This window comes from Toxotes jaculatrix, chromosome 7 (assembly GCF_017976425.1).
Source record: "Toxotes jaculatrix isolate fToxJac2 chromosome 7, fToxJac2.pri, whole genome shotgun sequence".
NCBI lineage: Eukaryota > Metazoa > Chordata > Actinopteri > Toxotidae > Toxotes > Toxotes jaculatrix.
Window position 1 is genome coordinate 15,527,677 of NC_054400.1, and position 24,532 is coordinate 15,552,208.

The 24,532-nt window shown below is 41.0% G+C and overlaps 3 protein-coding genes across 3 annotated transcripts in view; all 3 read left to right on the forward strand.

Annotated features, from left to right (window-relative positions):
* The first annotated feature begins 1,075 nt into the window (after window positions 1–1,075).
* unc45b (unc-45 myosin chaperone B) lies at window positions 1,076–8,761 on the forward strand. Its single transcript, XM_041043254.1, has 20 exons — window positions 1,076–1,204; window positions 1,989–2,150; window positions 2,252–2,288; window positions 2,405–2,580; window positions 2,897–2,986; window positions 3,117–3,284; window positions 3,491–3,656; window positions 3,771–3,941; window positions 4,040–4,211; window positions 4,342–4,642; window positions 4,909–5,003; window positions 5,136–5,277; window positions 5,363–5,503; window positions 5,632–5,759; window positions 5,981–6,047; window positions 6,247–6,360; window positions 6,713–6,828; window positions 6,964–7,081; window positions 7,172–7,327; window positions 8,075–8,761. The coding sequence occupies exons 2-20, from the start codon at window positions 1,989–1,991 to the stop codon at window positions 8,345–8,347; spliced, it is 2,793 nt and encodes a 930-aa protein (XP_040899188.1). The 5' UTR covers window positions 1,076–1,204; the 3' UTR covers window positions 8,348–8,761.
* A 768-nt stretch (window positions 8,762–9,529) lies between these two features.
* LOC121184871 lies at window positions 9,530–12,922 on the forward strand. Its single transcript, XM_041042782.1, has 9 exons — window positions 9,530–9,964; window positions 10,773–10,846; window positions 10,937–10,999; window positions 11,091–11,327; window positions 11,948–11,977; window positions 12,067–12,111; window positions 12,454–12,550; window positions 12,645–12,707; window positions 12,803–12,922. The coding sequence occupies exons 1-9, from the start codon at window positions 9,873–9,875 to the stop codon at window positions 12,864–12,866; spliced, it is 765 nt and encodes a 254-aa protein (XP_040898716.1). The 5' UTR covers window positions 9,530–9,872; the 3' UTR covers window positions 12,867–12,922.
* A 373-nt stretch (window positions 12,923–13,295) lies between these two features.
* pip5k1bb (phosphatidylinositol-4-phosphate 5-kinase, type I, beta b) overlaps window positions 13,296–24,532 on the forward strand; it is a 43,378-nt gene continuing 32,141 nt past the window's right edge. Inside the window, exons 1-3 of the mRNA XM_041041526.1 lie at window positions 13,296–13,491; window positions 23,796–23,905; window positions 24,005–24,073. Of these exons, the coding sequence (XP_040897460.1) occupies window positions 24,005–24,073 (69 nt within the window). The 5' untranslated portion in view covers window positions 13,296–13,491; window positions 23,796–23,905. The remainder of the gene's footprint in view (window positions 13,492–23,795; window positions 23,906–24,004; window positions 24,074–24,532) is intronic.

Consider the following 24,532-nt stretch of genomic DNA (forward strand, 5'->3'; position numbering starts at 1 on the left):
TTCAAGTGAGAGTAGTTTGCTAACTGTCTTGGAACAAAAGCAGCTCTTTTCTTCAAAGTGTCATGTTCACAGGAACAGCAAGTCTAAAATACAGTGTCCTCTGCTAACCAAACCCTTTGGCTTGTACTTGCTTTGATCAACCTGACACAACAACAGGCATTATGGCATTTAGGCATAACCAGGAGTAACCAGCACAAAAAAACCCAAAACATTGTCAGACCATAAATGTCTCTGTTTGTTTGTTCATATTCTCACTTGCAAGAAGGCTGTTGAGCATTCAAAAACAAAGAGGACACAGCAGGAATTTTTACCGTATTGCTATGCATCAGGTAAGTAAGCAATGAGTCAAAACAGAAAACTTCTGTTGTCAACAGAACGAAAGTAATGAGTCATGGAAATTTCAAAATAGTTTTGAATGCGAAACCCTAATGCTTGCATGCACCGGTTAGAAGATGAACACCCAGTTCAACAGTTGTCTTATATTTTATTTTGCACTCCAACAATGAACACAAACATGTACACACACATTTGCACTTGTATGTTAATGAGGATCCTTCTTCATTCTCTGACCCCTAATCCTTCCCCCAACTACCATAACTAAATACCTAAACCCAACTCATGGAGCTCCAGATCATTCTCTTTCCAGAAGCTACCAGGTTCTTCTGTGGTCCCACAGCTGTCAGCCCCCCCAGTGTCTCCATAAACACACGCTTGTTGAACCCCCCCGCCACTTTGGCATCAGGCATTTGCTGGTGAGTTCTCAGCTGTCTGTGCCCTAAATAGACCTTATCAGGGACAGACCATCTTTAAGGGGGGAGGGAGTTACTCTTGAAGAACTTTTTGAATGGAAAATAACTGTTTCATTAATCAAGCCATGGACAATTCAAAGTCACTGGAAGCATATTGGTGACAATGCAAATAATCATGGTTCATGATGACCTGTGGCACAAATATGCTTTCAGGCGCTTATGTATACTTGCAATGAACCCCTTTGGGTGATGGATGGCTCACATTAGTCCTGTCCCACCTCAGTAAGATCAAGTATAAATATAAATTTGAGGTGTTGGTCAGGGAAGGTTACACAAGACAGACAAAGTTTGCAGCAAACACTAGGGACTGGAGACGCAGACCCTCTACGCAGGTAAGAAAGAAGAAAAGAGCGTAGAAGAGGATCAAGCAAGACACACAGCACACAGTTGTAAAGGTACTGTACAGCTTCCACAGAGCCTTTTTTTTTTCTTTTGGGTGTCAATCAGGTATGTAGAGGGTACTTAGGATAAGGAGACAGAGGGAGATAGACTGTGTCTATCACGGGAGCACGAGGAGACCGTGCCTGTCCATTGGGAAAGTGTCATTTGTTGCATGGCTCCAACTGGGGTACAAGACCATGCCCAAATAAGGCCTGAGGGGAGGCCATTTAAAGTTAGAGATAGCATGTGCTTGGCCATTTGCTACAGAAGACCCAGATCGGCAGGACACTTTATTAGCAATAATGGTGAGAGTTGTTTTTTTTTTTTCTAATGCTACACTAGCAAATGATATTAGATATTATTATGCTGACAGATTATGAATTTTAAATATGAGTCTTCACTGTGCATGTGTATTGATTTTGAACTGCGTCTATACTTCAATTCCAATTCTCTTTACCTCTAAATGGCAATAAAAGTGTGAGACTGTTCAGCAGATTTGTTTTCAATCTTTAGCTTGTCTGAAATGTTTGCTTTGATCCAAAAATCTCTTTATGTGATTGGAATGTGTGGCTGGAATGGAGCTTAGGTGGATTTGTTAAAATACTACACATACATTTAACTGACTGATGACACTGAAAATGTTAAATCGTGCTTTGGATGGTGAGGTGATGCTGTCACACATAAGAAGGGATAAGACATAAATGCTGACAATCAGTTTGGGTTTTACATGAAACACTCAAACGTTTTAATGATCTGTTGATTTTGTTTTTCATACATGATAATTCCATTTTCTACCAGATGGGAGACCCAGTCCAGTTAAAAGATGAGGGAAACAAACATTTCCAGGCTGGAGATATTGACAAGGCCATTGAATGCTACACTAAAGCCATCAAGGTGTGCAAGGACAAAAACGTGCTGGCTGTCATTCACAGGAACAGATCTGCATGTTACCTAAAAAAGGTAAGCAGTTTGGTAAAGCAGAACATACAAGCTCCAGATGAAGTAATTTGTAATTCCCCTGGTGAACAGACTTTCATTTAAATGTTTTTTTTTTGTTACAGGAAAACTATGCCAATGCAGCCTCTGATGCATCTAAAGGTAGAGTAAGAAATGTAGGAATTTAACCAACACTAATTATAGTGTCAAACCAAAGAAAAGCAACATTAACTTAAACCAAGATCCACAAGCTCATCATAATTCTTCCCCCTTTTTAGCAATTGATGTTGATGCTGCAGACATTAAAGCCTTGTACCGGCGATGCCAAGCTCTAGAGAAGCTAGGAAAACTAGACATGGCTTTCAAAGATGTGCAGAGATGCGCCACCCTCGAACCAAAGAATAAGACCTTCCTGGAGACTCTCCGCAGGCTGGGGGCAGACATCCAGGCCAAGGTCGGCATTAAACAGAACAACACACCCACACACATTAGTTCATACAGGACAGTACAAGACTACAGGCATCACTTTAAATAAATGCATGAAGCGATCACTAATCCATAACATAAAATTAGCACTTCTAGATATATTCAGTTATGATCTTTTGCTGAAAAATATCATAATTGTGAACAAAAAAATGGACAGATCTTTACACTTAACCAAAAACAAAACAAATTAAAAGGTACTTGACCGGGGCATGGCAGCATCACATGCTTTACTGCTACAGAAAAATGATGAACATTTCACTTAGAATTTTATTTTTTCTCCACAGCTCAAAACAACCTTCTCCACAGATTCGAGGGTACAGAATATGTTTGAAATTCTCCTTGATGAAGAAATGGAAAAGGACAAGAGAGAAAAAGTGGGTACTTTATGTAATTTTAATAAAAAATTGTAAAAAGAAATAGCTTCCCTTTTAAACATTTGCTAGGATGTGGATGCAAAGTTCAATTGTGGGGATTACACATCACTACTTCCTCTTTTACGTCTAGGCTGCCAACAACCTGATAGTGTTGTCGAGAGAAGACGCAGGAGCAGAGAGAATCTTCCAGAACAACGGAGTACCTCTGCTGCTCAACATGATAGAGACGGGCAAACCAGAGATGATCCTGGCTGCTGTGCGTACTTTGTCAGGAATGTGCACAGGGCACAAAGCTCGGGTGAGTGTAGTAGTGTAGAAAATGAGTCAAGACAAAAGCGAAGTGAAAGTTCATGGGAATCCAGAAAACATTTCAACATATACATACTCTACCAAATACAATCAATATTTTAAAATACAACACCTGTCTGCATGATGCTTGCCGTGAATGTTATTGAATTAAAGACATTTTTCTCACAAAATATATTTTTTTACTCCCCAAAACAGGCTATGGCTATTGTTCACATGGTGGGCATTGATAAGATGTGCAGCATCATGGGTGTTGACAATGAGGAGATCGCACTGGCAACCTGCAACCTCTTCCAATGCATTAATGACTCCCTCACTGGCGGAGATTCAAGGGAATATGGAAAAGAAGAGGCCTTAGTTCTGGGTGAGACAGAATCACCATCTGTGTCTGTATGGTGTCAGCTATGTTACTGTTATGTATGTTACTGATATTTTGTCCCAGACATACAATCTTTTATTTCGTCTGTCCTCCCTGCAGATGCATCTAAAGACCTGAAAACCATTCTTCTCTCTCTGCTGGAGATGGTTGCTAATACAAAGGTGTCTGGCCACGGCAGAGACCAGGCTCTGAACCTCCTGACCAAGAATGTACCTCGCAAAGACAAAAAAGAGAAAGACAACACCAGGACCCTCTTCACCATTGATCACGGTGAGACAGACAGCAGCATCACATCACTTATTTGCTTTGAGCCACTGTCCATAGCTACATCTGAGACACCCTGACATGGTGACATGTTTGTTCTCCAGGTCTGAAGAAGATCCTCAAGGTGTGTGGTCAGGTTCCCGAACTGCCAGACCAGCTGCCCTTGACAGAGAACACACAGCTGATTGCCAGTGTGCTCCTCAACAAGCTCTATGATGACCTCAAGTGTGACCCAGAGAGAAACAACTTCAGGGACATTTGTGATGAATATATCAAGTATGTCCATAAAATAGAGATCCCTTATTGACAGATGTTGCAGTCAAGACTTTCCAAATGGAAATAAAGCTGACAGAACTTAGGTAGTCTCTTTTGATTTTTTAATTTTTTTTACCTTTCTTTTCTACAGATCCAAAATTGACCCCAACAACATGGACAAGACCATTCATGCTATCAACACCATCTCAGGGCTGCTGCAGGGCCCCTTCGAAGTTGGTAATGCTCTAGTAGGACGGCAAGGTATCATGGAGATGATGGTGGCGCTGTGCGGCTCAGAACGTGAGGTGGACCAGATGGTTGCCGTGGAGGCTCTGATCCACGCCTCCTCAAAGATGAGCCGCGCCTCCTTCATCATTACCAACGGTGTGTCATTGCTCAAGGATATCTACAAGAAGACCAAGAATGAGAGGATTAAAATACGTGCGCTGGTGGTGAGTGTGTGAGGAAAGAATAAGAGTATAGCAGAACTTTATTATTCCACGACAGGTCAATTTTTTTTTTTCATCAAAGCCTAAACACAAGAAAGAATAACAATACAGTACAATATTTAAAAAAAAAGAAGGAATAGTACAAGAGAGTACAGGAAAGTAAAAACATGTTGAGCAGCCATACCAAAAATATAATAATTATCAAAGTTTGATTAGACTACATCACTTGTGTATATGTGTATGCATATTCATGCCCATGCTCTCTCCAGGGTCTCTGTAAACTGGGTTCAGCGGGAGGTGATGACTACAGTTTAAGGCAGTTTGCTGAGGGCTCCACAGAGAAGCTGGCCAAGCAGTGCAGAAAGTGAGTACACAGGTTGTCATGCATTGTGATAGAAAAAGAAGGAAGTTTGTCGAAAATCTGTGAGAAAACTGATACTGGTAACAGTATTTTTAAAAAACATTTGCTAAACACATGCTCTCTTTTTTAATCCAGGTGGCTCTGTAATCCCCAGATTGATACCAAAACAAGAAAGTGGGCTATCGAGGGTCTTGCTTATCTGACTAATGATGCTGATGTGAAAGATGACTTTGTTGAGGATGAGCCTGCCATGAAAGCCATGTTTGAACTGGCCAAGGTATAGAAATGACACTCAGAGAGAAACATACTGTATAACTGATTAGACATTTGAAATAACCTCTTTCCTTTCTCTTTATTTTCAGTCCAGGGATAAGACAATCTTATATGCAGTAGCTTGCACCCTGGTTAACTGCACCAACTCCTATGATAAGAAGGATATCATCCCTGAGCTGGTCCAGCTAGCCAAGTTCTCAAAACAACATGTGCCTGAGCAGCACCCAAAGGTAAAAAACAAAAGCAAAACAGGAAAGGAAACTGAACTACTCTCGAACAGCAGACCACAATATGTCAAATTGACGCACAGAGAACAAGAAATGTATGTACATGCAAACACAAACTTTTTCTTTGCCAGGACAAGAAGGACTTCATTGAGAGGAGAGTAAATAGGCTGTTGAAGGCTGGAGTTACCTCAGCTCTTGCTGTCATGGTCAAAGCAGACAATGCCATCCTGACTGACCAGACCAAGGAGATGCTTGCAAGGTTGGAGAAGCATGTCAAAGTGATTTTGTGGAATCAGACTCATTTTGTAACTCCCTAGAAACCCCAACTGACTTCACAGTCATCAATTGTGATGACTGACATGTCATTAGAAAAGTTTGGAGAGGAAACTACAACGGGGGAATGCAAGCTAAAAATATCATTTGTATTATTCCTGTTGTAAATATGTGATTGCTGAACCTATTTTCTGTTTTTATCTTTAGGGTTTTCTTGGCATTATCAGAGCACCCCAAAGATCGTGGTACTATTGTAGCCCAAGGTGGAGGAAAGGTGAGTACTGTGTTTGGTATGACACTCCATGTCACAATTCAGTAAAAGAAACTAGTTCATGCATTCCACCACTGACTCACCTTTCAAAAACAGAGGGGTGGGGGGGGGGGGGGGGGGGGATTAAAATATTTTGTATTGCTGTTACCCAGACAAACTGGTCTAGCAAACTATTGCAAACTATTACCGTCCCTACCCTCAGGCTTTGATACCACTTGCTCTGGAGGGTACAGATGCTGGAAAGGTGAAAGCCAGCCACGCCCTTGCCAAGATTGCAGCCATTTCAAACCCAGAAATTGCCTTCCCTGGTGAAAGGGTAAGACACACAGCAGTAACTGTTTTGTTGTGGCAATCCCTTTTGATATGATAGTGAGTATGAGTGGGAGTGGAATTTTAGGCCACCACATTATTTCTAAACCCTGACACTTTCGTTCACTTCACTTCAGTTCCTGTTTTTGCATGTTTTTCTCTCTGTCTCTTTACATGCTGGAGGAGGATGCGGTTTCTGATAGCTGTGATAGTCTGTTGGTGGTTTATATTATCATTATTAGTTTTATTATAATTAATCTTGTTTGTTCATCCCTCTCAGTGTTCAGTATATTTATGCCATAATAGTGCAACAAAAGGACTTTTTAAAATTTTCAATTCAGCTGTTTCTTTTTTGGCAGGTGTATGAGGTGGTGCGGCCGTTAGTTAGCCTCCTTCACACAGACAGAGATGGAATGCAGAACTTTGAAGCTCTGAAAGGCCTGACCAACTTGGCTGGTTACAGTGAAAAACTAAGGTGACATCATTCACCATCACATGAGATTACGATCACTGAAACTCTCTTTTCTCAAAAGTAACTTCAATTCAGCTTTCAGGTCTTGTCTTATTGTGTTCTTTTCACCTCATCCTATATCCTTCCTCTGTTTTATAGAGTAAAGATTGTGAAAGAGAAAGCTCTGCCAGAGATTGAGAACTACATGTTTGAGGAGCACGACCAGATCAGACAGGCTGCCACTGAATGCATGTGCAACCTTGTGACATGTAAACAGGTGAGAGCAGACAAGTAGCTAAAAACCTCACATAATAACTGATGATACAAGTCAACACATGTAACCTGTGTGTAACTGTGCATGCTTTAGGTCCAAGATCGTTACCTGGAAGATGGCAATGATAAGATGAAGCTGCTGGTGCTGCTATGTGGCGAGGATGACGACAATCTTCAGGTAGCAGCAGGTGGAGCTCTGGCTATGCTCACTGCTTCTCAGAAGAAGCTCTGCACCAAATTGACCCGGGTGGTATGTACAACAGTGTTCACTTGGCTTTTTAGCATAAAATATTAATTGCAGCATCACATCAGAAATCACAAGTGAAATCCCCATGGTTAACGGTCCCGCAACGTATAACTGGAAGCCAAAATCTGTCCTTTAGATAAGTCCTAAATAGTTCGCTTTGGCATTCATACACATAAACAGACATAGACAGTTTTCAAACTGTTCGCTTACCATTACAGCTGTGATTTAACAGTGCAGTGATTTAGTACTGTACTTCGATAAAGTTGTGAGAGTAACAGATTAGTGGACACAGTTAAATGGTCAAAGTGGTAACAGCAGTGATATCCTGACTTTCCTCACTAGTCAGTCTCCAAAAACAGTGGGTCAACTCCACAGCTGTTTCAAACAGTCCCAGTTTGCAAAGTGGGAAGTAGGAAATGTTTCAAGTCGAAACTATGGGGATGACATAAGCTTTGACATCAGTGGCAAAGCTTCTCCAGAGCCACACATGAAACATTTTACAAACAGATTTAACCTTTGCGGCTACAAAACTGATGGTCATGTGTAAAATGAGGAAAATCCCCTGAAGATAAAAATTCATACACAAATACTAATATACTTTAAGCCATAGACTCCACTGTTTAGAACCGCAGGTGTTTAAAAATATCCAAACTACCAAGTTTAAAGCAGAATGTGACATTTTTAATTCATCATTCACACATTTTACAATGTCACCGTGGCACTGACTGAGTGACTGATCTTTCCCAACAGACCACCCAGTGGCTTGAGATCCTGCAGAGGTTATGTCTCCATATCAACCCTAACATCCAGCACCGTGGCCTTGTGATTGTCTACAACATGCTCAACTCAGATGACAGCGAGCTGGCCAAGAAGCTGATCGAGAGTGAGATGCTGGAAATCCTCTCAGTAATTGGCAAGGCGGAGGACAATCCCAAGAGGCAGGAGGTCATAGATGTGGCACGTGCATGCCTGGTCAAAGCTATGGATCTTGGTCTCATCAAACCCTTCACCAGCCCCTCTTAAAATACTGGCAAAAACCCAAACTACAGCAATGGACCTTTTTCTTTATTTCCCCTGTCAAATAGAGACTTTTTTTAAAAAATCTTTTTCCATAACAAAGGTATTAAAGGATTCATCAACCTGGTTCAAAATCTCTATTCTCTCACAATATAAATCAGAGGATTCTTGTGTTCTTGTTTTTTTTTTGTTTTGTTTTTTACAGAAACTGTTTGAAACTAGTGAGGAAGGATAAGTGCATATGGGCGGGGTTTCCCACCAATAAGCATCATTCTTTTTCTGAGAATAATAAATGTATTTATTTACACTGTAACTGTGAGTGATTTGTTTACATGTGTTTGTTTTTACTGGGTCCCTGCTGTATGGGATCTGTATTGCTAGATGAAAAAATGAATGAATGAAAGCCAAAATATGACCTAAACAACCCCTAAATGCTTCACTTTCCGTTTGGAATTCATTCACATGAACAGACACAAACACAAAGATGGCTGGTGACAGAGAATCTTTCATGCATGAACTATTTATCTATCGTGGTGGGTTATTTTTATGATAGTGATTATATTTTCTTAAAGGTCACATTTACTTCCCTACATTATACACAAAAACAGACATAAACACAAAGATGAACAGCGAGTGGCAAAGAAAGTCTCATGCACAAGCTCAAAGTTGAATCATCTATCTATCTATCTATCTATCTATCTATCTATCTATCTATCTATCTATCTATCTATCTAGGTGAATTGTATATATAATGTTTATATTTAATAGTAGTAATAATTATATTCCTTCCGCTTTCTTAAAGGTCATCCTTAAAAGGCCATTTACTACCTCAAAATAAGGCGCGATTGCTGATTGATTCCGCACTTCAGAGAAACACTGAATGAGAAAACAACGAAAACCCACATAATGTGATGAAATGAAATGTTTCCCGTGACCAAATGCAGAACAGAGACTGAAACTAGAAATAACGTGATACATAGAAAATACGTTTGATGGTGATTTTTAAAAAAAAGTTGTTCTCACATCATCCCACATTGACTGCTGGAGACACATAACACATCATTCACTCTTCAGCTTAGAGCCTTTTTTTTTTTTTGTAATCTCAGAAATGCATGTTAAGGTGTGGCCTAAGTGTGAGATCATTTATATGCAATTTTATTGTATTATTTTTTAACTTGACACATTTTGACCAGCTCATTATCCGCGAACTTCTGTTGCACTCACCGTGAACAGTCTGCGGTCTGTGATCTCTGCTGCTTCCTCCGGCGGAAGTCCTGCGAAGATTCTGACAGCGGGCAAGACCTCACAACGTCTGAGCGGAGAACGGGTCTTTTCAGGCAGGCTGCGTTTAATCCAAGATTACTTTATCAGTAATTGTATGGACAGACTTGTCCATCCGCTACATCGCTATACTGTACCGATACTAGGCAGTCGGCTGGTGACACACCTATACAACGCACATTCTGTGTAGAGAAGCCTCTGAAGAATCACCTGAGCGGGTGACGGGCAACTGGAAGGGAGGAAGGATTGGATGCAGACGATGAATCTGAGCCTGGACCTGAACCTGGACCTTGAACACGTTTTGTTTCGAAACCCGTTTCAAGGGTTGCAACTACTGTCACGGTATGTGTTCGTGTTAGGCGTGTCAATTGTGATAGTTAAGGGAGCATGGTGCAACTGAGATTGTGAGGGAGCTGGAGTGCGCGCGGTGACAGGGTTATTACTGCCATCCTCATCAGCTATTCTTGCAATAACCAACGTTTTATAGGCAGAATGAAAGTGTCAGGGGAGGTCATGTCTAAAAATATATTGGCATAATTATTTTAACAAACCGGTTTCCGGTGTGTTGGTATGTTGAAGGAGTCAGTTTGCTCCTATTAGCATTCCTTTGAATAGACTTAAAGTCAGCTAACCCTTTTCTCACCACTGCCAGTAAGCTAATGCTAATCCTTGCCAGTATGTGTATCATGCTAACGCTAAACTATGCTAATGAAATAGTTCGTATGGACTTATGTCTGTTTTACGGTTTTAAATTACTCACTAGTGTTTTTGTGGTTATGGTTTATTATAATTGGTTATTATTATTGTGGTTATACAACTTCTCCTACAGCTGTGCCTGATACTAGTATCACTAAGGTTTGAGTAGAGTGAGGACCTCTGCTTCTGTCAGTCTCTATAACCACACACCCACTGTGGATGAGGAGCTGGCATACAGCTGTTAAGTAATGTTAATCTATTCAGTCCTTCTAATCTTAGTAGACATAGATGGACAGTAGGGACATGTCCCTACCAATGCTAAGCTGTTGCATAATTGTCTCTACCAGTATTTTTACCCATCCCAAACTCTCTGGCCATTTTGCCTCCCCTCCAGAGAAATTAGGAATGAAGCGTTCTGTATTTTTTATCTGATGCTGAACTGTATCTCCAACAGGAAGCGCAAGGGGAATAAAATATGTCGCCCTGATCAGCGGTGGAAATCAGCAGTGCCAGTCTCTAATACGAGCTGTAGGTTTCTGAAAGTACACCTCTTTAAATTGTGTTTAATGACCACCACCAGAGGGTCTTCACTTTAGTTTGTATTTTTTGTCTTGACAGACCCGATCATCTTTTTGCTGCTGTTTTTTTCTGTGTCTGCACAGTGCTTTCCAGTTACAGCAGGTCAGGGCACACCTTCTCTTCTTTACATTACTTTTGTGAGGAAAAAAAAGTTTTTATGCCAGAAATTTAATAGAAATGTTGTTTGTTACAGATGGAAACAAATATGTGGACACCTTTTTCTGCAAAAATCCAGGATGTGCAGCTAACGTGACTACGATCTTTTGCAACGAGGACCCGGTGCCCATTTCCAGTATCATTAAGAATTGCACAGGCCGACCACAACCCATGGTTGTCTGTCAGCATGGTGGTCGGGCATTTGCTTCCACCCAAGCTGGTGTCTGTGAATTCGAAGGGACCGCAGGTTTTATTGAGACTGAAAAATGCAAAGGTATTTACTTTTACTTTCTGAAGCCCTTTATATACTACATAATGTAGTTTTCTTGCCATGATTCATACACTTCTTGAAACTGAAATTACCAATTTATGATCATTTTATATATATATATATATATATACATATATACACATATATTTTTTAAAAATGTGTTATCGTGCCAACAATTACATTTATTCTTATTTAAATGTGACCATTCAATAAGAGGGTTTTACTGACTGAAACAGAGCAAAGACTTCAGGCTTATTCTTTTAATCTGTCTTCTCATTTTGTGCTGCTGTCGTCCACTCTGCTTTTGCTTCTTCGACTTTTGCATATCAGGACTCATCAGTTACAGTGGATGCTGTTTGAAAATCATTTCTTGTTGTCAAACTCTCTGGTGTAACCTTTTGCTGATTTTTAATCTGTGTGCTATTCACACAAAGCAATACAAAACAAAACAAAACACCCGTAATGCCAAGTCAGACCCTGGATTTATATTTCTTCTCTTTGAAAATTTTCTATTCAAATAAATTAGAATTTTACACCCAGCATATTTTCTTGAGTAAAAACAAAATAGTTGAAATTGTCTTTCTGATAACACTTGATAACACTTCTTTTGTTGTCTCAACTAGAAAACACCAGCATATGTGCTTTTAGCAGTGGTAAGCTTTTCCTGCAGATACACACTTTAAGTCATTGTTGCTCGCTGTTTTGATTCACCATTGACTAGAGTTTTCCCTCTGTCCTCCAGATACCACATCATCAGAACCTGGATGGACTGTTGATATAACTGTTGGTAGGTTCTGAATACCAATAAATCTTGTATTTTGTCTGCATACATCTTGTATCTTTTCCCTCTGGATAAGCAACTGTCAAAAGCGTTCTTTGGTAACTCTTTCTCTCACCTCTTTTAACTCACTTCATTCCATTAAGTGTTATTTGTTAAATTTTAGAAGGCATGTCTCTTTGCTACAAGTGCGACTTGCTTGTACCCTGTCTCTTTGTCTTGCTTTCGCTCAGGGCTCAAATGTTTGTCTTTCAAAGGCTGACAAACAGGTGAGATCAAATTTTTTATGATGTGGTGTATTTACTGTGTAGTTATACAGTCTTCTTTAATGTACATCTCTTGATTCTACAGGTTCAGTTATAGGAGTGTTAGTAGTAGGAGGAGCCAGCCTGGTTGTACTTGCCTTTAAATGCGTACAAAGCAAAAGAAGAAATCGACAAAGTGCAAGGTAATTGAAATGTATTATTATTAACAAGGTTTCTTTATTCATAGCTGTTGTGATATCAGATAACCAACATGTCCTTGTATTTATTATGAACTAGCTGCCCTGACCCTGCTGTGGCTATACCCCTAACAGAGCAAAGCTCTGGAAACACCAGTGAGAGGTTAGTGAACATTAAATATGAGTCATATAGCCCATAGTATGTGCACATGTCGATGGAAATATACTCATTCTGAAATGACTTTTTTACATTTCTAGAAATTGCTCTTGTGCTCCTGGATTGGATGGTGCCGGGCCCCCTCTCCAATGTAACACAGCCTGAACTTCGGCAGCTTTGTTTTTTCTCAATGTTTTAAAAATAAATGTTTTTTTTTTTTTTTACACAAGCCTCCACTGTGACTTACTGTGTATTATTATATTATTATTACATTGCACTCATTCAGCAAAGGAACAAAGATAGGAATTTAAAAATCTAAAGGATTTCTGAGATACTCATACAGGTGGGAGAGATAACACGGATATTACTGTCATACCAATTTTAGGTAACGAAACAGATCAATCTTGAGCTGTTGCTTAACAGGCTGAAGTTTTGTGTAGCCTCATGAGTTTGGACGTCCACCCCTGCTCAGGCCTGCAGAGGTCGTAGTCGTGTCGCCTTTCAATGTTGCACTCGGTGGTGCACTGAATGGCATGGGTATATGGAAAGAGGCAGGGCAGGGACATAAAGACTCACGGGGCTTCTTGCTGCTCTCAGTAGAGGAGGTAGTCTTTATTAGTAGTCGACAGTCCGCCTGTGGTGGAAATAAATACTGCCAATATTATTCTCAGCCGTATTATGTTTATCGTTTGCGGATTTTCTGCTTGAGGAGACAGCTGTGAGGACTGCAGCAGCCGCTCTGAGGAAAATCTTATTTCTACACGACTCCTCGGAAGAAGACGATTGTGTGGTAAGGTTACTGTGAGTTTGATGCATCATGCGAAACACTGTCTTTTAAAGATTTACAACACTGACACTTAGACGAATAGCTCCCGTGTTCGTGACATGCTCGTGTGGCGAAGTGTCACTTCTCTGGTCGTTGTCGACCAGGTGGAAAATAGCAGGTGTGCGCTTAAACTGAGGCAAGTCATCCAGCTGTTCAGTTTCTGGTCCGATAAAAAAGGTGTCATTCTGTGAAAATAACTCACCTGATCTTACCACAGAGGCTGGATTTCTCTACCAAGCCTCCTCCACCTCAAAATATGTTTCTTTTCTTTTCTTTTTTTTTTTTTTAATGATTGGATGAAGGGTAGAAGGTCAGATTGTTGGGGCATAAAGTAATGTTTTTCTTCTTATACTGTAAATTTCCTGAAAATTGAAGTAAAAGAGATTAAATGTGGTGGTGGTGGTAACGGTGGAGGTTGTGGCTCATTTGAACTTCATACTTGAACTGTAATTTCAATTCTTGCTGCTTTTATGATGTTGAGATAAAGCCTGTTGTACAACCAGTCTGAGCCACACTGTAGCTGTTTAACAGCCATTAGTGTTTGTTGTTTGCTGTATCAACATTTACTTTTTGCTGCTGTTGCTGCTAATTAATAGGGATTTTTGTTTGTTTGTTTGTTTATGTAACTGCAAACCTGTCTTGCACATTTAGTGTGAAAGTGAAAGTCTGTTGAGTTTGATGGGAAATGAGGGTGACAAGTTGAAGGTTGTGTAACACATTAAGGGGCAGAGCAAGTAAGTCACTTACAACGATAATTGTGGTAATCTGACCTTAAACTCCTTGTGTGTTTGTGTGTAGAAAATGTTTAAGACCCCTTCCTGTCTAGATATTGCCATTAAATTGGCTCAGTTTAACCTTTTGGAAGCCAAGTTATTGAGAAACTTAAATGCATGAGCGCAGTCATACAGCTGCTAAATCCCCTTAGCACAATGTGCTGCAGGCCAGGTGACACATTTTCTGTATATTAACAGGGTACACTATTAGAAGTCGCACTCAGCCAGCCTTTCATTTGCTGGCCTGAGTCTCAGTATCTGTCACATTATCACTGCTCTTTGCAGTGAACTGTTACATTTCTCCTCCTGATACTTGGCAGCCAGTCTCTTCACGATTCCTCCTCCCTGACCCATCCCACCGCCAAAAGCTTCGCGGGGCTGTGACTGTGAAATAGCTTCATCAATCCAAAGAGAAAAAGAGATAACTGGTTATGTTTTTATGCTATCCTGGGAGGCTGAGAGCTGCCCAGTGAGCCGGGAAGAGCTGGTTTAGATAGCAGTGTCGAGTGAATGATCTGGAATCACTGGTAATTATTCAGTGGCAGTTCAGCTGTTGAGTTTATATGAACTTATTTTAACACTGCGATTTATGTGCTTTTTCTGTTAAGTGTTATACAACTATGTTTGGAGAAATTGAATAATCATGCAAATCTGACTGGTTTCAAGCCAGACTGCAGGACAAGGGAAAGGTGTTACACAGGAATATGAGCCTGTGGTTTCCTTAATGAACTTCCTGTCTCCTCCTCATTTGACTGGGAGGCAGGGGAATTGGTCCAGCTTGGGCCATGTTGGTCAGTTTGCCGCAGAGGATGTTTGAAAGGGAAAATGGCTCATGCAAATCCCCTGCTCTCTCTTTGGGAATAGCACCTGAGCTCTTATGCTGTGCTGCACGCTACCCTTGCACTGATATGTTGCTTGTCAGAGTGAGCAGCATCTGCACATTATGTAATATTTTCCATCTGAGTAGCAGCAGAAGTGCCACAGCACTGCACAGCCAAAACCTTGTCAAGACAAATCATATTTATTTTGTGACCCTCCGCTCTTTCCCCTGCTTGGACTTTTACTGTGGTGCACATTCTTTCTTAAATCACTGATTAAATTGTGAATTGTAGACTGTAGCCGTGATCGATAACACTGATTCAAAGCAGAAGGCCATGTTTTTAAATCAATTTTAGTGTACCTTTTTCTTACTGTATAAGCTTACTGTGAAGAGGTAGCTCAACAATTAAGGGCTGTGGGGTTTTTAGTGCCGTCTTGTGATTTTGGGTCAAAGAGCACTCTGTGTACTGTGCTCGTACTGTACCATGGAATCACAGTAGTGATAGGACCAAAATAACAAGCATATGAGGCTTATTAAGACAGTTACATAAGTCAATGCCCTGAACAGTAGTTCAGCTCTCTCTGTCTAATTCCTGATAATGGTCTGACTGACCCATGTGTCTCATGTGCCCACACAGGGGTGCGGCCCCATGTTGGGTTCTGGTTAAATTGAAGATAATAATCTGTTTTTTGTTTTTTTTTTTTGTTTTTTTAAATGCCTCACTGTGTTGTGATAATGAAATCCGACACCTCATAATGTGTGTGTGTGTGACCTCCCTTCTTACTACACCCACTCAGAGGATCCTCTCTCACTCCCGTCTACAGTTATACTCTGGGCCGAAGTGTTAATGAAGCGCTACGTCCCAGCTGCAAAGCATGATAAGACTGTTTGGTTTTTTTTTCCAGCATGCGCTCTCAGGTAGTTCAGCACCAGGCCAGCCTTTTCTTCTTTTTTGTCTCAGTTTAGTTGTAGCAACACTGAATCAGATCACTCGAATATCAGTGAATGGTTACACTGAGTGACAGTGCTTTTGAGATTAGAGTCAAATTCGAGATGTTTGTAGGATGATTCCATTCAGATTGAAAATGGTATATAAAAACAAAATGTCCGTTACATTTGTGCAGTTTCTAATTAACGAGTGTTGTATGTTTTGCTGTTTCCAGATACACTTTTTTTTTCCGTGACCAGCTGTGTGAATCAGAGCACTGCTGATTAAGAAGGTGGTTCATATCATTAATCCCAGACAGGTCAGTGGTCAGTTTGACCCACATACTCTTTTGAGCTGATGAGGTTTAGCCTCCACACCTCTGTTCAGCCGTGTTGCACTTCTACCTATGCACCGGCTGCTCTCTCTCTCTTTCTCTGTTGTCTCTTTCATTGTGCTCATTCGTCGGCCAGGATGCAGTCACGTCAGCACATACCACATACTGCTGATAGCCGCCAGGACTCAGTCAGGACTTTATAATTAGCTGTCATTATATTATCAGTACTGCGATCAATGTTCACCCTAGACAATATAAAATCTGATAGAACTCAAAATCTGGAGTCCCCCACATTGTTTAGCACAGCACGTAAAGTGTGTGTGAGTTGAAACAAGTACAATAATCATCTCCTTAACTTAAAGCTGCTCCCTTAATCCTCTGTGTGTGTGATTTGTTTATATGATTCAGAGAACAAGTACTATGCAGTAGGCTGAAGTAACCTCAAGTTTATGTAAAACAATGCTGGCAAAAATGTCGTTTGCTGCCAATAAAAAACAATAAATAACACATGAAATAGGCGTGATAAAATGAGTTAATATGCGTTCTCTTAAGGTTAGTTCCCTGAAATGGGAAGTTCAGGCTTCATGGGCAGACCACAGCTGTCCTCCCTGTAAAAATGTTTTGATGGCAAAGATCTATGAATATTTTTTGAAGGTGAAAAAAAGTCAAAATAATGATTAAGGGGGCGCTCCACCAATTTTACCCATGAAGCTCATTCATTTAGTCATGGGTAGTACTAACTGAACCCTGTTGTATTAAGTCTTCTTTGGCTTTTGACCTCTTTTCTTAAGTCTTCAGAAAAAATCTCAGCCTTGAGGGACTAATGCTTCTTTTGTTTTCTTCCAATATTGGATTTTATTTAGTTGTAAATGTCAGTAACAGTGGCTTTTCAGACTTCTGCAGTTCTTTTGCACCAAGGCAGTGATATTGATATATGGAGCTTGACCCCTTTTAGGCACTAAAAGCCACGATATCTCAGCAGCTATGGCACAGACATTGAGGACCTTCTTTTATTTTGTCACAACAATCCACATTCACAGCACCTTATGTAATCTTTACGTGACCTGAGACATATTCAACTGTCAAAGTTGTTTTTCTGCCACACTGACTTCTTAAATTCACATTCGTAAAGAGATATGATGTTAATCTTGGGAACACATTCTACTAACATCAGTGTCAGGGTCTGTTTAAAAATGCCCCTTGTTTACTTTGCAGCATCTGAATCTGTATGTAGAATTTTCCCAGTATTATCACTTTGATCTTAATGACCTCCAGAAGGGAGTTCCCCCCTCCTTTGCCCTGCAGCACGTCAGCACCAGCTTTTCAGAGGGTGAAAAAAATTTCCCAAAGGAGGCCTGCGGTGTCGATTGGCTCATAATTGTTCTCCTCTGTACAGTGATTGGTTGGTTGGAGGCTGCTGGCAGAGCGATAGGTTGGCAGCCTCGCAGGAATTCAGATTATTTGGAGGTTGTGATGTTTGTTGTTGTTGCTTGTTGTTGTTTTGGCCCTGCTGAGAGTCCCCCATGTCCCTCTCCCACTTTCCTGCCCTGGTAATGATGAGGTTTGCAGAGGCCCACTCAGGGGACCCTTGGGTGCAAGAGAGTAGGAGGGAGAGATGACAAAATGAAAGCATAAGACAGAAAGACATGGAGGGGTGGGTGAAGACAAACAAGTGGGAGAAAGGAGTTAAAGAATGTGGAAAGTTGGCATCATGAAATTCCTCCTCATTTTCTTTAGCAGCCTGTGACCTCAGATCAATAAAGGCAGGGCGACCTACTCTCTTACCGCCATGATCGACCACTTCTGAGAATGATAAACACAGTTAGTTGTGTCCATAAACATATGCATAGGTAACAAACCTGCCTGTCAACCTTGTGGCTTAAAGAAGAGTTGGAGGACCTTTGGACTCCAGGGCTGGGCTGAGTAAAACTAAGCTGGGCTTTGTTGGGATGGGCAAGTCTCTCTTGTTCTCTTTGTGTCATTGGATTATGTCTTCCATGGGCCATGAGCTAGCTTGCATAGATACCACTGGTGGTTGAGTTAAATAATCCCGCTGTGATAAGGCCTTGACTTGAGAGTGTCGTGCTGTAGTGTAGCTTCTCTCTGCTTCAGTGTTTTTAGAGAACAGTGTCTCTGTTTTCTCTCCATATACTCATCATCTGTATGCCCCCCCCCCCCCCCCCCCTACCCCACCCCCATTCCCTCAGATGAATCATGTGACTCTCTGGACACAGAGGGTGACCTCCTCCTCACTGCTTCTCATGCAGAGTGGAACTAGAGTGAAACACTCTTTGAATTACAAATACACAACCCAGAGTCCTCTCCCTGGGCTTCTTGTATTTGTGTCGTCTTACAAAACGAAATACATTCATTCCGTTTCTGAATATCTCATGATTATATACTGCTGTTTTTCTTATCTGTCCTGCGGGGGGATTGATTTGCGTTGAGTAAAACTTGGCATGTGGCCCTGTTGTACATTGTTGTTGCAGAAATCACGAGGGAAGTACCCAACTAAATATTTAAAACTATCATACCTTTCATTCTCTGTCTCTGTTTCTCGCTCCCATTGTCTTCTTTCTGTGTCTTTGTCATTCCCTCCCTCTGTCTTGCTTGTTTTTTTCTCTTCATGTCACATCTGAGGTGTAGTCCGCCATTACCTCCCACACATTGTTTCTCTTCATTTGCTCTTGTTAAAAGGTCAAATACCATCTTCATATGCAGTATGACAAGTTAAAATGTACATTTAGAGACGGCTGCTTGGTTAGTGATACCTCTCACACGTACATACCGTTGAGCCCACCAAACCAAGTTTTCAGATTTTGTGGGATGTTGTTACTCCGTACACACTGTATGTTCTGCTCTGGCTCTGTGATGCATAGCAGGCTGTCCTCAGTGCAGAGTGCTCCCATTCTTTACAACTCTGTCATGCCTCTCTGTGTAGCATCATGCTGTTAAAACATAGCTTTATATTTCATACATTGATTATTACACTGCATTAGCATACATGCTGATTGTACATGTTAAAATGCGTAACATTCATACAACATACTTGGTGTTTCATGATAAACATTAGGCTGAGCCCTTTTGACCTATAGGCAGCAACATAGTTGTTTTTATTTGATGCTGCCCCTCAATCTTTTTGTCTCACCAAACCTTTAGACATGTAGCCTCCACACACACATGTGCACAAACACACTTCTTTGCCAGCTCTGCAGTGCTGTGTAGTGCCTGGTGTACAGACGCTACTCTCAAGCTATACAGTGAAATATGGAACAGGATGCACCAAAAACAATCCAAAATAACACCTGCCAGATGTTTTACAGCTTCATCATCTGGTGTAGGAGAGAGTTTGCATGTCTAAGATGTGTGGTTGTTTACAGGCTGGACTGTGTGTACATGCTGAAACTGTGTGCAGAGCATCTCTTCTTGTGTTTCTGAGATTGATGAGCAAATATGTCTTTTTGACTGAACATTTTACAAAGACAGTGTTAGTCCCTTTTCCCTCTGTCTGCCCTCCAACTAGCATTTTCTACTCCTCTGTGTGTCTCACTATTTGTCTGCGAGTGGAGCACATTCTTGAAATATTCACAGAAGTCAGGGGAGACATCTAAGGGGTTTTGAGGTGGCAGAGGTCTACATATCGTTTGTTTATTATTGCCATTCATAGGACTGATTATTTCTGCTTGGCGAGTGGAGGGGAACACATTAGATGTTTATTTTCCAGCAGCGTGATTCATAACAGTACATGGCACATTTCTCAGAAGCAACTATTTTACACGGTTGGGGCAGCTAAGCCAATTATATAATCATACTGAAACACCAAAGCAATGAACAAGCGTTTACACAAGGCCTCAGAAAGATAATGACTTCTACCCCACACCAGATATGTACTGTACATACAGGCTTGTGGTGTACAGTGCTTAAAGTTGTTATTTTATTTAATCTGTTAGTACACACTTTATTTCAGTGTATTTTACTATGCTGCACGTGATCCTGGAACACTGTATTTTTAGATACTGGAAAGAAATTTGTTTAAAAAAAAATGTAAACAACAATGCAATTGAACAAGTTTTAAATTTTGCTCTGGAGGAGTTTCTAAGAGCTGTAGTCAAGGATCAGTGCGGTTAAGTTGATGAAGCCGATCCCCTGCAGGCTGAGCTAAGCTGACTACCCATGCATCTTCTTGATTGTATGCATCCAAATCCAGATATCTGTGCTTATCTAACATCTCTCAGCCGGGGATTGTGAAGGTCATGAAAGTCCGGTCCTCAGTGCTCGGCATTGCTGGTCTGCTATTGATTCTCCATTATGTCTCCAATCTGCTGCAGTAATCCAATAGTATCTGGGGACTGAAGCAAAGCAGAGCTAACAGGAATCTATATGTAGTATCTGTGTCCTTGTGATAGAAACTGTGTGGGCCGCCTTGACTGACTCAGCCCTGATGTCATGGTGAGATGGTTTGAAAATGATCTTCTGTAAGAATTTTCTGCTTTAATTTCATCACTTACTGTAAAGAACTAGATCACTATATAGGCAGATAAATGATTTTTAAATTGTGTATGACTTCTAAATCAAATGTGTAGCATGGTTGGTTATTGGTAAAGATGATTGACCTGATTCCTATCTTCATTACTATGATCCCAAGTTAGCTTATTATTGGAATAAGTGAAGTAATAATATTGCTGATACTTAGACTTTCTGACAGCTCAGATGCATTGGATCTGCATTTTTATCATACCAGACAGCCCAAGTCTGCTCTCAGCAACATATTCTCCTTGCCAGAACTGCTTGGCTACAGAGTGGGGCTGACTGGCACCCTTGGTAATATCCCTGAAACTGTGGAGGAGATATGGAATGAGAGCCAGTGTTTGATCTGCACTCAAGTGTATTTGTTTGAAGGGTGGCAGAGTTTCTCACAAGGGCGTGTGGACGAGCGAGAAGAGAGTTGTTTAGGAACAGAGGCAAAGATGAGCTAAGTAAGTAAATTTTATTTGTATATCACCTTTTAAGAACAGAACAGGGTATTGACAAAGACCCAGTCACGAGAGAGCTGAAGTGAAGTAAGGTTTCTCTGGTCTACATTTTGCTACATTGCCTCACTTGACTTTCACAAAGTCACAGAAACAAACAACCCACAACTCAAACCTCTCTACACAGGCCAGGTCTAAATGCTTTCAATCAAATTTAGACTTTCCAGTACAGTGTGTCCTTTTCTATTGATTGTATCATTTTACCCATTTGGTTCTAATCCAGACCGCAAAACATCCACCATCTACCAGAGGCATTGATTTGACAATGATGCATTTTTTTAATTTGTAGCACACAGTAATGTGATTGTGACTAACAAGGTATTGTTTTACATGTGTGTAACAGTGTCCCAGTACATGTGTTTCCTTCTTTTCCTTGTCACACTACTGTATGCCAATGTGAGAGTATGGCAATGGTAAGACACAGATGATTAGGGCCATCCACCCATCCATCTGTCTGCCTCTCTTTGTTGAGAGTTGAACAACAACAGACCTGCTGTTGTTCAATGCAGCTGCGGGGCCTCTCATGGATTGTTCTGGAAACAGGCTGTTAGAGGACCGGCTGGACTGTGGGGTCAGGTGAGAGAGAGAGAGAGAGAGAGAGAGGGAGAGAGGGAGAGAGGGAGAGAGGGAGAGGGGTCCAAAAAAATCCCTTTTAACACTGACGCCCAGGCCAGGGCTGAGCCAGACAGGCCTGCCTACAGGCTTGTTAACATTCCTCAGGTTCAGAGCACACATCCAGTCATACAGTACAATAGCTCAGGTGGATCAACAACTCATTACTAAGAGTCACTGACAATGACACAGACTGGCCCATGATCGACTGTACGGGATTTTGTTTCCAGGTGACTTTTGCCTTAATTTTAGTGACACAAAATCATGCAACAGACATATTTTCCTTATCAAGGATGAGTTTTGAATGACTTTGTGCAGTACAAGGAAAACACACACAAAAAAACAGGATATTATTTTAATGGAGACAGACACGGTACAAAAGATAAATAGACTCAAACAAATACAAATAGATGTAGTCGGGAGGTGTGCTTCGAGCCAAAATGTATCTGTGTTGGTGTCGTGGCTGTGTTTATAGCAACAGAAGAGCTGAAGCACAGATAAGGACGGAGTCTGAAGATAAGAGCTCAGTGTCTGCTACATTCTTTTAATATCTGTGAGTATCAGTGAGTATGTGTGAACGTGTATTCATCTGAAGACATAATTCCCCTTTTGAAGGCTATTTTTAAACATGGGTGCGACACATGCTTTTATTGATAAGTAGTAGAATTGTAACCATATTGTAGCTGGTTGGGAAGACTTTCAAAATAAAAGCGTTTCACTGCATAGTGATGTTTGCCCCACTCTTGAGAGGCTATATTCTCTGCACAGTAGATTCTGATTTGATCAGGATGTAACTGCTGGTCACAGAGCAGGTGACTGGAGGACATGGTGCTGATGAAGCTGAAAGATATTGTGCAGTACTAAGGCACTGAGACCTGCAGGTGCATTTATATGCAGGTGGTATGGTGACTGCAGGCTTGCCAGAGCTTATCAGACAAAGTCCCAATTTTGCCAGTGTTTCTGTGAAGCCTCTGCTCCTTACTTTCCCCTCCTGTTAGTGTTTTCTCAGAAGAGTGAAACCGGAGGAAATCATGCTAGGGAAAAAAAAACACAAGGAAGGAGAGAAGGGGAAAGAGAGAGAAGAGGAGTGGTACAGTGAAATTCCTGGAGAATATATGAGGAAATGAGACAGAGTCTTTTTTTGTGGCTCAGTCAGGACTTGGTTGCGTTGTAAGCTGGGCAGTGCCAACATATTGCTTTCCTCCCAAGGCTACACCTCAGTGACACACACAGTCTGCAGCTCTGCTCCTTTATGAGGGGTTATTTATCCAACAATCACGTAAGGCCTGGAATATGGGAAGGAAAATGGAAACGTTGAATATATATATATATATCCCTGCTGTTTGTGAAGCGCTGGTGTGACTGGCGGGATAGTATTGTTTCTTCAAAACAAGACTATAATAAAAAGAGGTGGAATTGTTATTGCACACATATGCATACACATTTCATGAGTCATGAGCATCTGTCAAAGCAGAGATCTGCTGCTGCCGGGCAGTTCCACAGTGAGAGTTTAGAAATGACTCAGTTCCTATCAGGCAGAGATTAGACCTTAAAATGGCTTCAAATTGAAAGCACACAAGTGTATCGCAGTTAATTAAAAAATCTTTGCTGGTGGACATGTCCCCATCCCCCTTTTAGTCCTCAGCCTGTCACATCTTAACTTTGCAGCAGCTTCACCTCATGCAGGGACTGTGAGTGTTTTTTTTTTTTTTTTTTTGCCCTGGTTTGTTATTGTGTAACACTAACTCTTCCTGCGTCTGTTCTCTTGCAGAGGGTCCTCTGACAGACAGGTCCCCAAACCTCCTGATGATTACTCAACCTGACAATCAAGAGATGTCGCCCTGATTGCTGTTTGTCGGGTGCAGCTTTTCATTAAGCAAGGTGTGATTTTATTTCAAATTGTGAAATCAGTACCAATAATATTTTACCTTTTATTGTAGTCAGCTTTCTCTTTATTCCATGACTTTGTGTCTCTTTCAGATGTCAACCACAACAGATAATGGGATGGGAGGACCTTGGAACACAAACAGAGAGAAAACATATAAGAAGGTAAAAAAAACAAACAAAACATTTGATTATTCATACAAGAACCTCACTGTTTGCTTTTATTTTACTGTTATGACAAATGTGAACCTGCTTCCATAACGTTTAATTTGGAAGGCTGCTGTTTAGAGCCAACAAGTCCAAACGACCTTTACTTCTGAGTCACATGAGTCCTTATAAATGTCCTTCTAAAGCACATAATGTCCCGACCCCTGCAAGGGCTCACTGCCAGAAATCAGTCAAGTGCTGGTCACACTTGTTTTCTTTCTTTTTTTTTAACTTTAGACGTCACTGCTTATGGCAGCATTTCTTAAGATGTCACCATTACAAGGCTCTCCACAGTAGCTACAACTGTTCAGGCGGGGACTAAAAAAATGGTCAAAGGTCTTTTTGTGGTTGCAGCAAGAGTACGACTGTGTTTGTGTCCCAGCCTGTAGGAGCTGTTGTGAATGTGATTTGTGTGGA

Coding starts and splice junctions, on each gene's coding strand:
- unc45b (XM_041043254.1), top strand. CDS start 1,989: ATGGGAGACCCAGTCCAGTTAAAAGATGAGGGAAACAAACATTTCCAG. Junction 5,004..5,135: donor CTGGCCAAGCAGTGCAGAAA/GTGAGTACACAG, acceptor TTTTTAATCCAG/GTGGCTCTGTAATCCCCAGA. Junction 5,278..5,362: donor CCATGTTTGAACTGGCCAAG/GTATAGAAATGA, acceptor CTTTATTTTCAG/TCCAGGGATAAGACAATCTT.
- LOC121184871 (XM_041042782.1), top strand. CDS start 9,873: ATGCAGACGATGAATCTGAGCCTGGACCTGAACCTGGACCTTGAACAC. Junction 12,551..12,644: donor AGAAATCGACAAAGTGCAAG/GTAATTGAAATG, acceptor ATTATGAACTAG/CTGCCCTGACCCTGCTGTGG. Junction 12,708..12,802: donor TCTGGAAACACCAGTGAGAG/GTTAGTGAACAT, acceptor TTACATTTCTAG/AAATTGCTCTTGTGCTCCTG.